General features: G+C 38.1%; 1 protein-coding gene across 29 annotated transcripts in view; it reads right to left on the minus strand.

The window, feature by feature from the left end:
• The window catches only part of RIMS2 (regulating synaptic membrane exocytosis 2), a gene marked incomplete at both ends in the record, with an annotated part of 502,005 nt that overhangs the window by 75,758 nt on the left and 411,653 nt on the right, over positions 1-14,594 (minus strand). For 6 of the 29 annotated variants that reach the window (XM_082312752.1, XM_082312755.1, XM_082312754.1 and 3 more), the window contains one exon: positions 1,712-1,884. The exons of 21 other annotated variants lie outside the window; for them this stretch is intronic. In XM_082312752.1, the coding sequence (XP_082168878.1) occupies positions 1,712-1,884 (173 nt within the window). Of the gene's footprint in view, positions 1-432; positions 673-1,711; positions 1,885-14,594 lie in introns of all 29 variants that reach the window. 2 more of the 29 variants (XM_082312740.1, XM_082312729.1) reach the window with 1 other exon arrangement.

The raw sequence follows: 14,594 nt of genomic DNA on the forward strand, positions 1-14,594 counted from the left end.
CAAGTTCTTTTCTTTAGTACTGCCACAAATGAAAGTAAAGATGGTTTTGATATTGATGAGATACCACCCAACAAAAGATTTTTCCCTGAAATACTATTTCAAGCAGGGAATATAATGAGGAATCTTACCATTTCTATTGTTTATTATAGTCAAACCCAAACTCTAGTCTAAACCAATTTAAAAAACAATATGCTGTAGTTGCATGCATAATAATGAGTCAAGTTAGCGTGCTGCAGCATTTGATATGCAGAACAAGTTCACTGAAGCTGAGAGTGAAATTTACTTAAATATGAAAGCATCATGACTGAAAGCTAAAAAAGCTGCAGAGAACATAGACAATAAGCTATGCAAAGGGAAAAAAAGGGAAGATGAAGTAGTGTCTTGGTACAGGAGGAAGAAGAATAGGTCTATAGAAACAGAAGTATATTTTACCTGTCATCCTCTTTCCCTTCCTCAGCTTGGTCTTCTTGAGCTTTTTCATCATGCCCTGATCCTTTGATTTCCTCCTTATCACAGTTCTCTGTCACCTCTTGCCCTTCCCCTTTTTCATTAACTTCTTGCTCCTTTGCTTTTTCCTCCTCCTCCTCCTCTTTTTCTTCCTCCTCAGGAAATATTCCATCTTGTTCATCCCCTTCCAGCCCTCCCTCTTTTTTTCCCTCTATGTCCCTTGTCCTTCTGAAGTCAACAAAAGTTGAAAAAGGCATGCAAAAGAAAAAAGAAAAGAATAAATTAAAGGTCATGGAGAAGAGCATGCATGAACTCACAAGAAAGGAAATGCAAAGGAAATGAAATAAAAACTAAAAGATGGAAGCAGTCATAAGTTAAACCATGCTGGCTAAGACTCCAGCCTACACTAGAGAACCTGGGGATGTTTTCTTAGGACAGTCTCTAAGTCTCTCTTCGAATAAAAGTTGCATGGCAATACATCACATTTAGAAATGTATACGTAACTGTATGACAGAAACAATGTGGTCCTAACAATGCTTATAAAAGCAGATGTTTAAACAATCTTTTCAAACACATCATTTCTCTCAAGAGGACAATTTTCTGAAAATTAATATAGGCTGACATTGAATTTTGCTGAGAGATGCAGGTGGGTTACACCTTCCAAGAAAAAAGATCTTTCATTCCTTCTACAGCCAAAGCTCCTCTGAGTGTGCACAGGGTGCAGGCAAAGGAGATGCTGTGTTTTGCTCACAGATACGCTATGTACATCTTGTTGAAGAGTAGTTCAATGGTTGTATGCCTACAGCTAAATTGGACTAGTGTAAGTATTAAATTGAATTGGTCTGCGTAAGTATTAAATAAGACTTCTATAAAAGTACAGCAGCTCTAGTTTAAAAGGAAATTAAGATGCCTCTGACATTGCCGGCACAAATTTTCAAGTTAAACTGTCTTTTCTGCCACATTAAGTATTTTACAAAATGGTTTTCAGAAAGTGCAAATCTAAGTGTGTCTAATGCTTGCTGACAGCATATGTGTGTTATTTTAGTGTATGTTAGCATAACCCAAGATGACAAAACTTGGCTAAAAACAAATACCATGAAGACTTCAAAAAGCATTAGATGAAGAAGACATTGAAACCAGTATTTTGCAAATTGCCTGCAAATTTCAACCTAGGCAAAACATTAATTTCAAATACAAATATTGACAAATGTTCAGTTACTTAAATTACACAGCTATGGCTGGCACTACAGCTCCTTGTGCTCACCTTATTTTCTTGTTTCCTCTTGGACGCTCTGACTGGACAGACATGTAGCTTGTGCTGCTGAAACGTGAAGCGCTGCTTGTCCGTGACACAGCGGAGACATCACTGACATCGCTGTCTGAAGACTTATTGGAAACATTGTCTGAGCCTCGCTGAGGATCCCGTCCTGACCGATACTGTAAGAGGAAAGGGACAAAGATACAGATGTTGTCAGTGACATATTACCACAAATCAACTATGGAGCTGGTCCCTGATGCTATCTAAACTGCCTTTGTCACCAGACTGCCTGAATTTTTATAATAAAGTTTTTAACTGATACAGAATACAAGTTATGTCTTGGTTTCTATTAATTTTACTCTACTTTGCTATCCCATTCAAGTTATTAGCTTCTCAGCTTCATCCACAGAGTCACTTGAACAAAACTTCGAGCTCTTCCAAAGGTTTCGCACACCTTAGCAAAGACATCTAAACCAGCATAGAATATTCTAACCACAACTGTTTCACCAGTGCACAAAGCAAAGCAGAGAGACTTAGTGACTTGCCTATGATTGCTGAGCTCATGAAAGATTGAACAGGAGACAGAATGTTCTTCAATGCTATCTATAAAATACATGTCTCTTTTGGGGTCTAGCCTATTTACAAGTACTTCTAGTTGACAAATGTTAACTTTTTTTTTTTTTTTTTTTTTTTTAAGTAAATAGATAGATGAGGTTACCAAACCGAAAGACAAAGTGATGAAGTGATGTTGTAACTGTGCAAACAAACCCCACATCTTGCTGAACTGCTGGGCTGGGAAGTCTGAAAGGATGGGACAGGACTAGAGATGATTTGTACTGACAATGTACAAATACCTCAGAAACTAAAAAATTACAATAGTATTTGAGCTTGTTAACAGTATATTCCTAACACTGAACTGGCAGGTGACTGGTGATCAGCAGTAAACCCATACAACATAAAGCAGTGTTGTGCAAAGGTATTCAAGCTCGATCTGAACAAAATACTATGGCTATTTGTTCTTGTTACACAAGTTAGCTCTGAATTAATGCTAAGTCTGTGCCACTCTGCATTGCACTGTGTGCAGATATAATAAATAGCAGAAAGATATTTTTCCATCTCCTCTTCATATACAGACATTTCTGTGTATACAGAAATCTGATGGGTTACTATTGATAATCTTTTCAGAAAAAAAGTACTGCAAGATACTGTCAATGATCACCAGGTAATTGTTTGGCTGACATGGAAAGAAGACAGTATGGAAAGATGTGAAGAACAGCACAGACAGGACTGAAGGAAAACAATGGGAAAAAATAATCTGCATAATACGTCAGTGACTTGTTGGACTCTTGGGGGTAGCAACATTGGACTCAGCCACCTGGAAAAAATAATTCATAATGTAAAGTGGCAGACCCATTTAGTCCTGCAGAAGAGATGGGTGTCCAGGTTTGGCTATCAAATTTGTCCCTTTTTTATAGTTTTAGAATAACTGTCTTTCATGAAGTACACAGATCATTTGCTTCTCTTCTCTTGCAAGCAATGTTACACTGGGAAGTATTCTGAAAGATTGTGCAGTGTCTAAATAGCATTTCAGAATAGCATTTGAGTGCCTGTTTACCAGAAATGAATTTTACACTTAGAAACAGTAAGTTATTTTGCCCGTCTTAAGACAGGGAAATGAAATAAAGACAAGAAAAAATGCTCGTCTGGGTTACACTGTACTCCTGTTGCAGACAGTGACCAAGCACAGCCTGAACTGCTCGCTTATGTCAAATGGTTGCACATGCTGCAGCTGGCTTCCTGATCTGTACTAATTTACAGTATTTGTGTTCAATGACAAACCACTCAAGCCCTCCCCAGCCTTTAAGTGTGAGGGTGCACTTAACCAGCCATAAACTCACAGAGTATCTCTATGATTACAATGTTTGAATGTAGTAATATTTACTGGCTGATTTTATCAATGCCATTAATATTTTTGCTTGACAAAGAAGACAGTACATACTATTACTGATATATTCATTTGAGAACGTAAAACCAATGATTAAACAGCTGTCCTGATCATCAGAGATAATGGAAAATTATACCAGAATAAAAGGATTGTTCTTTTTCAGCAACTCCTTTCAAAAGAGCAACTACTTAGCACTTTGGAGAAGAAAAAAATAACTATGCCTAGTGAAATATATATATATGGAGTCCTATCTATTCAGTTCCACCCACCTAACCCTCCCTAGAATAATTCTGCATTGAAGATAAAGTTATGAGTGAAGTTTGTGTTGATTTAGCCTAAAACTACCAAGACTGGGAAGTACAGCCTGGTGTACTGGGCTACCACCACACTCTACAGAAAATGCAACACAGAGCTGCCTTCAGGCCTTCAGTATTTGCGGAGGCTCTCAAGCAGATGTACTTGCTATGCCAAACCCTGTGCTGCCAAGGCTACACTGCTACCGGCTCCCAACAGGGCTAATGTACAGCCAAGTTGTGTATGCCCATATGAACAGCTGTCATATTGACAGTGGCTAGTGAACCTCGGGGTAGACACACCGCTAGCGTTACAGACCTAACGTGGCTATCCTTTGGGGAAATACGATAGACCATCATGTCAGATGTAAATCATTGATGGAATTGTTAATTACATTCCAATTAGGGGATAGATAATTACTTGTGCGGATTCATAGAATAACAGACCTCAACCTGCAGATCCTGCACTGAGCTTGCCAAGCAGTCCATAGAAATGAGCCCTTCTAAATTAAAAACATGCAAGCAACATGAAGCAGCAAATGGTATCAGCATTGCACAGTCATTCTAAAGATTAATTCTGCAGCACACTGAAAGTTTCAGAAACCTATGGTTTTGATTTTGTCTGTTTCATTTCCATCCCTGGAGAACATAAGTTCTTAAAATACGTTTTTCACAGCAATGTGCTATACATAACAAATCAGACATTTCCATAAATAAAACAACCTTATTGTATTTTTTTAAGCTAATGCAGTAGTAATAATCTAGGGATAGATGGTAAAGATTGAGAATTGCTATGGCAAGAAAAGCAACTTAAAGGTAAATCATTTCAGAAATATAATATGAAAAAAGATCATCAGATCATTCTTTTTTCTCAGTTATATGTAAAGGTACTTCCCATCAAATATTTTCAATTGGGTCAGATGGCACAGAAATATTATTTGACTCTTACTACTTCAGGATGTTTTAGATTTGAAATTGGGAAAGTTAATTGATCCTTTTATTAAATCTGAATGTCTTAATATACAATATTTGTTTTAAAAAGTTTTATTTACACATTGAGTTACAGTCTCAGCATCTGCTAGCTGCCTACCAAAGTAACATCTAGAAACTGAAACTAATTTGCCTTTCTTGCTGGACAAAGCTCAGATACCTCCTACTCATCCATTAACTCTGCTCCAAATCGTTCTTTATCCTGCTGCTAAGGTCTACTTTTGACCTTATATCTGACAATTTTGTTTAGGAAATGGATTATAATAGTAAGCTTATTGCACGTTAGTGTTTCAGTAACTGCAGTACAAAAGACAAAAGGAAGCATACTGCTCAGTTTTACATTTGTTTCTTAAATTGCAATTCTATATAAGGCAGTTTCTGAAGTGCTCCTTTGCTCTCTGCTTTAAAAGTTCTCTTTCGAGAAATAAGTATCAGAGCAGTTGTAGCTCCCCTGGTTTGGATAATCAGGAGGTCCAGGCTGTGGTGAAGTGCACCTGCCTACTAAGCAGGTTAATTAAATACTGTTTCTTTTTAATTTCTTTTCTTTTTTATTTTTTTAAAAACAGCCACAGCAGTAGGAAAATTATCTCCTGACTTTCCCCATGCTGGAAATATATATCTCTTTTATTGGAATAAGGTTAAGTTTTCATTTCCAACCCAATCAAGACTCATACAACATAGGCAGCATTCTGGACTTTATGATCCATAAAGTAGTAAAAGTACCCAGCCTCTTCAAACTGTTTCAACAACAGGAAGTCTGCTGCAAGCAGAGGGGTTCATTAAAAGTTGCTTTTCTGTTTTTAATAGTAAGATGATTTTGTCCTATTTTGCTGTGTTGAAGAATGGGATAAATTTCGTTATTACATATTCTATCAAAAAGGTTTTAAAGTTTCTAAAAGCCCTTTCCTCTGCATTAGTAAAATAATCAGCTGGAGACCATAACAAAGTGACAGTTAGGTGTTTATGCCAATACCTTGTAACTGCAATAGAGTACTTTCCTGTAGTGACGAATTCAAGACTATTAAAGCTGAAAAACAAATACCTGCTCTGTTTCCTAATACAACAGCCTCTGCAAATGTTTTGACCTCTTTGTGACTACTATATGACTGACAGGCCACATAGAGCTACAACTGCTCTGATGATACTTATTTCTCAAAAGAAACTGCTTTGGAACTTCTAATTCAAAGGGAGTTTTGAAGTGTTTCATATTGCTTTAATCTATTGTTACCAGTCTTCCATCTTGGACTATACAGTCATGCAGTTGTCCAGCCAATTGAAATTGTCAGTGATTTCCAACTGTCTTTCTATTATCTTTTTTTTTTTTTTTACAGTCTACTCATCAGTTTTTATTTGCTAGGATTTACATAGGAACATGCAAATCTGGTTAATGTTTTTACTGACCAAAATGTTGGCAAGATGTTTCAGACAATTGTCCATTGTGCCACTACAAGAAGATTAAAGAACCATTCTGGACTGTTTCAATAGTTCTTTGCCTTGCTGACAAAAGCTCTCGAGCAGCCAGAATAGAGCAATTGTATGAAATGTTCTGTAATTTCAACTGTAGCTTTCAGTGCAAGTTCACAGCCTCTAAAGGCATTGCAAGTTTTAGTTACCACCCATCATTTGAGTGAATGTTATTGGATTGTTTGATTATTTCTAAAACCTTTGTTAATGGCTCCCTAATGAAGTCTAGCATTAAAAATAAAACCGAATACTTACTAATATTTACAAGAATAGCATTACATTTTTATAAAGCAAAAGATTCTAAGTCATTTTTACAAAATACCATATATGAATGAATACATAGAGAGAATATATGTTTATCTGTAGCTTGCATACACACAAACCCAAGATGAAGGCTATGATGAATCTTCCCTTGCATGTTAGTTCATACTCAGCCAACTCAATAATCTGTGCTTAATCTGTGCTTGTCACTCCTGTCAGACTGCACATGGCATCCATCAGTCCCTTGGGAGATTTAAGGACTGACCAGGGAGATTAATTCTTGTGCTGCTCTGGTGTTAGGTATATAATAAGCTCCACAGTTGCCTCGGGTTTCTCAATATGGAGCTGCAACCAGTTCTAGCTCAGACTTATCCTTGGCTGCTGATCCTGACTTCTGCTTTGTAGTCCTGAATCCTATCCTATCTTCCTCCTTTTTATTCTGTGGATCCTGCTTTCTTAGCCCTATATTTTGCTTCTGATGAGTCTCACTGGCACTGTTTCAACCCTGTTCTCCCTTCAGCCGGTTCTTGCTTTGCATTAGGCACCCCTTGATCGCCTGAGCCTGGCCCTACTGTGCCTCTCTTGGCATTCTTGTCTTGCATTGGCATAAAAGAGAGAGCTATGCATGGCGTTGCTACTTCTGAGCAGTACAGTGCCTGAACCAGTAAATCTAGCTGGATGTACAGGGGTTCCCTGTACATCCATTCCTTACTCCCATTCCTTATCCAACATAGTTTTTTTCCCATTATTCAGAGCATTCCAGTCTACTTCTACCTTGAATAAAAAGAACTGACTGTAACCTGATTTGCAAAACCCACCTTCTAAACCAACCTAGTCTCCAGTAAAGTTAGGCCACCAATTGAAACAGTTGGTAAAAAGGAACATCTATATTTCTATTGAACATGTGAAAAGAAAACTACTTCAAAAGTTCTCACATCTTTCCTTTAGTGGTTTGGTGCCATCTGTTTATCGATTTCACTAACCAGTGCTCACGTATAGTCTTACAAAGGAGTTCCTGAAAACCTGATTTCACGATGGGACTAAGCCATGTTGCAAACAGCATCCTTCTGCTAAATTAGTAAATGAAAACCGAACAATGAAAAGGATCAAGCAAGTCAGCAGTGGGCCCTGACAGCAAAGAAAGGCAGCCTTGGTTGTATTGATTGGAACATAATCAGTATTAAGGGGAGTGATTATTCCCCTTTACTCAGCACTCATTAGACCACATCTAGAAAATTACATCCAGTTTTGAGACCCAAAGTACAACAATGAGACATCAACAAACTAGAATGAGTTTATTGGAGGGCCACCAATGTGTCTGGGGCTAGAGCATTTGCCCTGTGAGGAGAGGCTGGGGGAGCTGGGCTTGTTCTGCCTGGAGAAGTGATGGCTTTGGGAGTACCTAACAGCAGTCTGCCAGGTCGTACAGGGAGGATGTCAAAAAGACAGAGCCAAGCAATTCTCAGCAGCTCTGACTGGTATAAGAAGGCACATTTTTACCATTGGTACAGTGAAGCAGTGGATCATGTTGCCCAGAGAAGCTGTGCAGTTTTCATCCTTGAATGTTTTCAAGACCTGACCAGATAAAGCCCTGACCAACCTGTACTGATCTCACAGCTGACCCTGCTTTAAGCTAGGGGTTGGACTAGACAGCTCCTGAGGTCCTCTCCAACCCAAATTACTCTGTCGTCCTATGGGTCAGGGTGATCCAGGAGCTGAAGAACAAACTGCAAGGGCAGCAGTAACACAGAAGCCACCAATGGATCACTGTCTAAGGACAACTGGAAATCTAGAGGGAGGCAGTCTGGAGGCAAGCCAAATCAACAGACAAAAAATCATCTGCTTCACCTATCTTGGCATATGATACAATTTTTTTAAGAACTCCCTAAATGCACAATATGAAATAAATATAGGCGAACACGATCTAGACAAAATATTCCGGGATTACATCAAGGAGAACTTACAGGACCTGCAAATATTTGGTAAAGTAGAAAGCAGTAAGGCAGCTCTTAAGAAGTGTTTGAGTCTCCTAGCGAGCTTTAGAATTAGCGTGTCAACAAGTTTATCTTCCTACGAAAAAATCTGCTCCTGCAGTCAGTTTCAAAATATCAAGTAGTCTCTTGTTCTGATCTTCTTTTTCATACAATATGACTTTTGGAAGATCAAGATAATGTCTAATTTCAGCTGCACTGATATCTGTTCTGAAATGAAGTTGTTATTGATGCAGAATTAACTCACAAAGATAGCTTCATCTAGTCTAGGGAACTAAGTGTTTTTATTTAATCTTACTTTAAGTCAGGAACAAATTTTTAAAATTTTGAAAGGAAAGAGCACTGCAAACTTTCTGCTGGGTTATGTAAAGTTACCATAGTATTCCAAAGACTACTCAAAATCACAAATAATAGAATCATAGAATCATTAAGGTTGGAAAAGACCCTTAAGATCATCGAGTCCAACCGTTAACCTAGCACTGCCAAGTCCACCACTAAACCATGTCCTCAAGCACCACATCAATCCGTCTTTTAAATACCTCCAGGGATGGAGACCCAACCACTGCCCTGGGCAGCCTGTTCCAGTGCCTGACTGCCCTTTCGGTGAAGAAGTTTTTCCTAATATCCAACCTAAACCTGCCCTAGCGCAGCTTGAGGACGTTTCCTCTCGTCCTATTGCTTCTTACTTGGCAGAAGAGACCGACCCCCACCTCGCTACAACCTCCTTTCAGGTAGTTGTACAGAGCAATAAGGTCTCCCCTCAGCCTCCTCTTCTCCAGACTAAACAACCCCAGCTCCCTCAGCCGCTCCTCATAAGACTTGTGCTCTAGACCCTTCACCAACTTCATTGCCCTTCTTTGGACACGCTCTAGCACCTCGATGTCCTTCTTGTAGTGAGGGGCCCAAAATTGAACACAGTACTCGAGGTGTGGCCTCACCAGTGGCGAGTACAGGGCCACTATCACCTCCCTGGTCCTGCTGGCCACACTATTCTTGATACAAGCCAGGATGCCATTGGCCCTCTTGGCCACCTGGGCACACTGCTGGCTCATGGTCAGGCGGCTGTCAACCAACACTCCCAGGTCCTTTTATGCCAAGCAACTCTCCAGCCACTCCTCCCCAAGCCTGTAGCGTTGCATGGGGTTATTGTGACCCAAGTGCAGGACCCAGCACTGAGCCTTGTTGAATCTCATACAGTTGGCCCCGGCCCAATGATCCAGCCTGTCCAGGTCCCTCTGTAGGGCCTTCCTACCCTCCAGCAGATTGACACTTCCACCCAACTTGGTGTCATCTGCAAACTTACTGAGGGTGCACTCAATCCCTTCATCCAGGTCATCAATGAAGATGTTGAACAAGACTGGCCCCAACACTGAGCCCTGGGGAACACCACTCATGACTGGCCACCAAGAAAGACACTGTTTAAAATCCCATCTCTCCTAAAATCCCATCTCTCCTACACAGTGGGTAAAAAACTGTTGTTTAAGGTAAGGTAAAAGACAAGTAAAACAACACAGGAACACTTCTAAGCATCACCTCAAAAAAATTCTTAAAAGGCAATCCAAGATGTGTTACACACTGGAGTGAAAATAGAAGGTTTATAATGGCCTAGCAGGTGTCTCATAACATCTCATCAAAAGCCACCTTAAAGTCACTACTCATATAGAGAGCTTCTACTCCAAATCATCAAGTCACTGGAACAGGACTCTGCAACATGACATTTCATTATAAGAAGAGGCTACCACCACTGACCTGCGTCCTTCCATAGTATGCCTCATGTACTATATGACTAGACATGTACTTTAAAAATGAAGATAACTAATTTCTATTATCTATCAAGGAAAGTAACTGAGATGTTTAAGATGAGTTTTCATGTCTGAATATTAAAGTAAGATGATCTTTTCCATGGTTCTAGCTGATTCTAACAGATTGAATGAGGTAGAAGAGAGATCCAGGTATAGCATACAGCTAGGATGAAATAGCTATAATTGACTATATAAGTTGAAATGAATAGAAAATCTCATGTGTCCTGTGGATGGACTTCACCTTGTTAAAAAATCTGATGATTCCAACATGCCTTAACAACTTATAGGTGAACCATAGAATGCTCTCATGCAGTCAGAATATTCCCAACAATTTTTGAACAAAAACAAAGATCTTGAAGCAATATGAGTCTACATAATATGAAGGTAAATAAATAAGAGCTTCAAAAGACGAACCCTTTGATAAGAATTAAGGGTAGAAGGATGTCCAACAAACAGTTCCCCTTTTCTGACATGAAAGTTATTCAGGAAAGCAGGCAAAATGGGAAGTAAAACAAAGCTCCTTCTAAGATTTATTGAAACATTTGCTATGCAAATTCCCTTTCATAATGCAGACCTTCTCCTGATTTTTAACTGCTATTTAAAACAGGGCAGAGTCAGTCACCAAGTTTCACTTTAGAGACACAGGTCCACAGTCTGGCTTTGTGATGGTGGGTAATAAACTCTTGATGTAGACCTTCTCAAACTTCCCAGCATCTTTTTAACAGCCACACATTAACTTTCTGACTGTCTCATACAGAAGGAAGAAAATCTATTTCAAATAGAGATCAGCAGTCCTTTAGCATTCCATAATACTCTGCCAAGTTTCCTGAAGATGCATCATCATGGACACTGTTCACTGTAAAAAATCTGAGCTCTTCAAGTCAGGGTGATTACAAAAATGCAGGTGTCCAGTGCTTCACAATCTACTGTGCAATTGCATTTAACAGTATCTCCAGTGCTCTGTCTTCTGGTGAACTCCAGCATGCTTCTTAGGACAAATGGGTGAACCTGCCTACAGTTTACTCACTTGTTCAAAGGGTTCAGTTTCAGTGATAACTCTTAATTCTGTTTCTGGTCCTTTTCGGTCTTAACTCTAGTGAATCCTACTTACATTGGATAAACGGAATTGAAGTGTGCTTCCTGTATTTGTTTCTGTTCCTCAAGTGGTTCACATGCCATTTCTGTCACCACTGCACTCAAAATCTCTTGCACTTCATACAGTCCTGCCATCCAGGCAACAGCTTATTTTTTAAAGAGGGTAACAAGGCAGGATTTCTGTTTTAAGAAATCCTCTTTTGTCTCTGATTTTTCTACCTAAGTTGGGCTTCTTTGAGGTGCTACTTTGCAAACACAAGCTAGGAAGTCAAACAATATGCATTTTTAAAGAGTGCTCATTTAACCCAGATTTTAAACTACATTTCCATAAATTGGTTTTAGTCCTTCGGTCTCTCACAAAAACAAACACACAAATAAAGAAAGATGGAAAGGCAACCATCTTTTCTTATTGCAGAATTTCTGTTTCGTTATACTTTATTTCACCCCAAAAGCCTGTTAAGTATTTCAGCATACCTGATGGTCTGAGAAGAGAGATATGAACTTCCCCCTTAATTCTACTTTCTCTATGTAACATTTAAATATGACTTTCAACAGATTTGTCCTGGGACACAGCACCTTCAAAGGAATTCATGCTGAAGAGAACAGCTGGATTGACACATGGGCCATCTGGTGAGTGCTTATTCCTGTAAGTGGAAGTGCCAAAGGACCATGAGTAACACAATTGCTCAAGAACAGGATATAAATATATCTTTGTATGAGACCACTTTCTAAGTCCTTAAATCCATAGACATGAGAGGGTAACCTCCAAAATGTAGCATGATTTGAGGGAAGGCCCCATAATCTTTTTTCTTAACCTCTTGTTTTCGCTGATTATTAGGATACGTATTGGAGAATCCCTGTACGATAAGAAATATATGAGCTCAGCTGAAAATTGCCTACAAAATTTTCTGCTGATTCATGTCTAGCTAAAGGGGAAACAAATCTGCAAGATGTAGATACCACCATCTCCTTATCCCTCTGTGGGCAAGTTAAACTGCTTAGAAAACATTACTTTTCCCTAAAATGTATTTCCTCAGCAGCTTTACCCTTGTTATATTGGAACTAGGGAAAAAAAGGCTGCAGGGAGATCCTGAGCATGCAAACCACTCCTAGGGAATAGAAAAACTGAACTCTTTTTCTCTTTACTCATTGTGCTTCAGTTCTCAAAGAGAGAGTAATTAGAAAACATGGATTACTTATGTCTGTCATATCGCATTGTAAATACTATAATAATTTACCTCTTTGTTTGCTTGTAAAGTTAATTTGAATTCACTTTTACAGAAAATATGCAACACATTAACATTACTTACAACTTCAAATTCACCAAATAAAACACTTTAACAGTAGGGCAATAATATGCAACATTGCCGAAAAGAAACAAAAAAATAATTCAATTGAAACTATATGAGAAATGTAGATCATTTCACAAGACAGTTATCTATATTGGAATGGTTCTGGGGTCAAAAACTTCTGTGAATGTTTTTGAAGATCTTTAACATCTATGAATTATTAGAACCCTTGAAGTTATTTTCATTTTACAGATGTTTCCTTAGCATAGCACTAGCATAGCATTTCCTAAATTTATGTGACTAGAAACTAGCTTAGAAGTGGGAAAGGAAATATTTCTAATGGCCTCCTAAAAACCACCCAAGTTACTTCTTTACAATTCTTGAAACTGAAAGTCAACCTGTTTACCAGAAGTGAATTTGCATTATCGTCTCTTAGATACAGAAAACTATGTCACAGTGTTTGGAATTTTGTTTTTAGAAAATCATATTCAACCTAAGTGACATTCAGATATTATTAATTAGCTAGCTCCTTCAGATTAAACTGCAAAAGTATGCAAATCACTAGAAATGTTTTTTACCTGATGGCATGTGTCACTCAAGAGAGAACAGAAACAGGATGATGCATCCTGGTTCTCTGAAATTTAATGGATCTAAGATACTCTATATGAGGAAATGAATATAATATCTTTTAAAGATTTTACATAGTTTGAAGAAAAAAGATATATCAGATAAATTTTACTGTGATAACACAAGTTGAACTTCATGACAAAATTGTGTATGTTTGGCCGTATGATAGATGAATTTTTTCCTCAACATAAAGTGACTCTGGAGGAAACACAATTTCCAAACTTCTTTTCAGCATGATACTTAAGATTATTAGATGAAAGGCCTATACAAGCAAGGCAAAGATTTAGGACAAGATGCTCTTTTAGGGAAAAAAAGAGAGGCTTTTTTATGCAGACTTTATTTAATAATTTTGCCTAAAATTTCATTTTCTACTACCTTGGAATACTACTAGTAGAATAAGTGTGCTGCAATAATTTAGCTATTCTACTGTTTGTATTACAAAAATGAATATTTTTTGGGTACATCATTACTCTGTTCAGAAGTAAGGATTAAATTTTCAGAAATGTTTTTTATTTTTTGTGTGTTATTTCCTGTTATTATTCGCTGATTCCAAACTGTCAGTGAAATCTCTGGTAAAGCAATGATTTCCATCTGCAGGAGGAGGATAATATTCCTTCTGATGTATTACTAAAGAAAATATTCTATTGGCTAACAATAAATCAATACGAATTCTTGTAAGAAAAGACTTCACTTCCAACAAACAACAGTCAGAAATACCATAGGTTAGAAGGGTCACAGATATAATATCATGGTTTAGTAATATTCTCACTAGAAGTGTTGCTGAAGGCATTAAGGGTTTACAAAGGAAAGACCTCCCTATGCTGAGACTCCAAGGTCCTGACCCTACTTTGATTAGCTCACTTGTGCAGAGCCAGCTTTTACAGAATAATGGTGGTGTGTTACATATCTGTTCAAATCCTTCATATATACTACTTGCAATATGGATGCTTGAATTCACAGCTGTATTCACTAAAATTAACTGCAAGAGATTATGTAGTTAAGATATTTAAAAAAAAAAAAAAAGAATCAAAGTAATGCAATGCCTTGGAAAAATCTGAGAGAGATACATAGTTTTTTTCTTGCATGACAGATGGCAAAATTCCCTCAAAACCACAAATCTGTTGCTTGGAAA

Source organism: Platalea leucorodia, assembly GCF_965183815.1.
Source record: "Platalea leucorodia genome assembly, chromosome: 1".
Classification (NCBI taxonomy): domain Eukaryota; kingdom Metazoa; phylum Chordata; class Aves; order Pelecaniformes; family Threskiornithidae; genus Platalea; species Platalea leucorodia.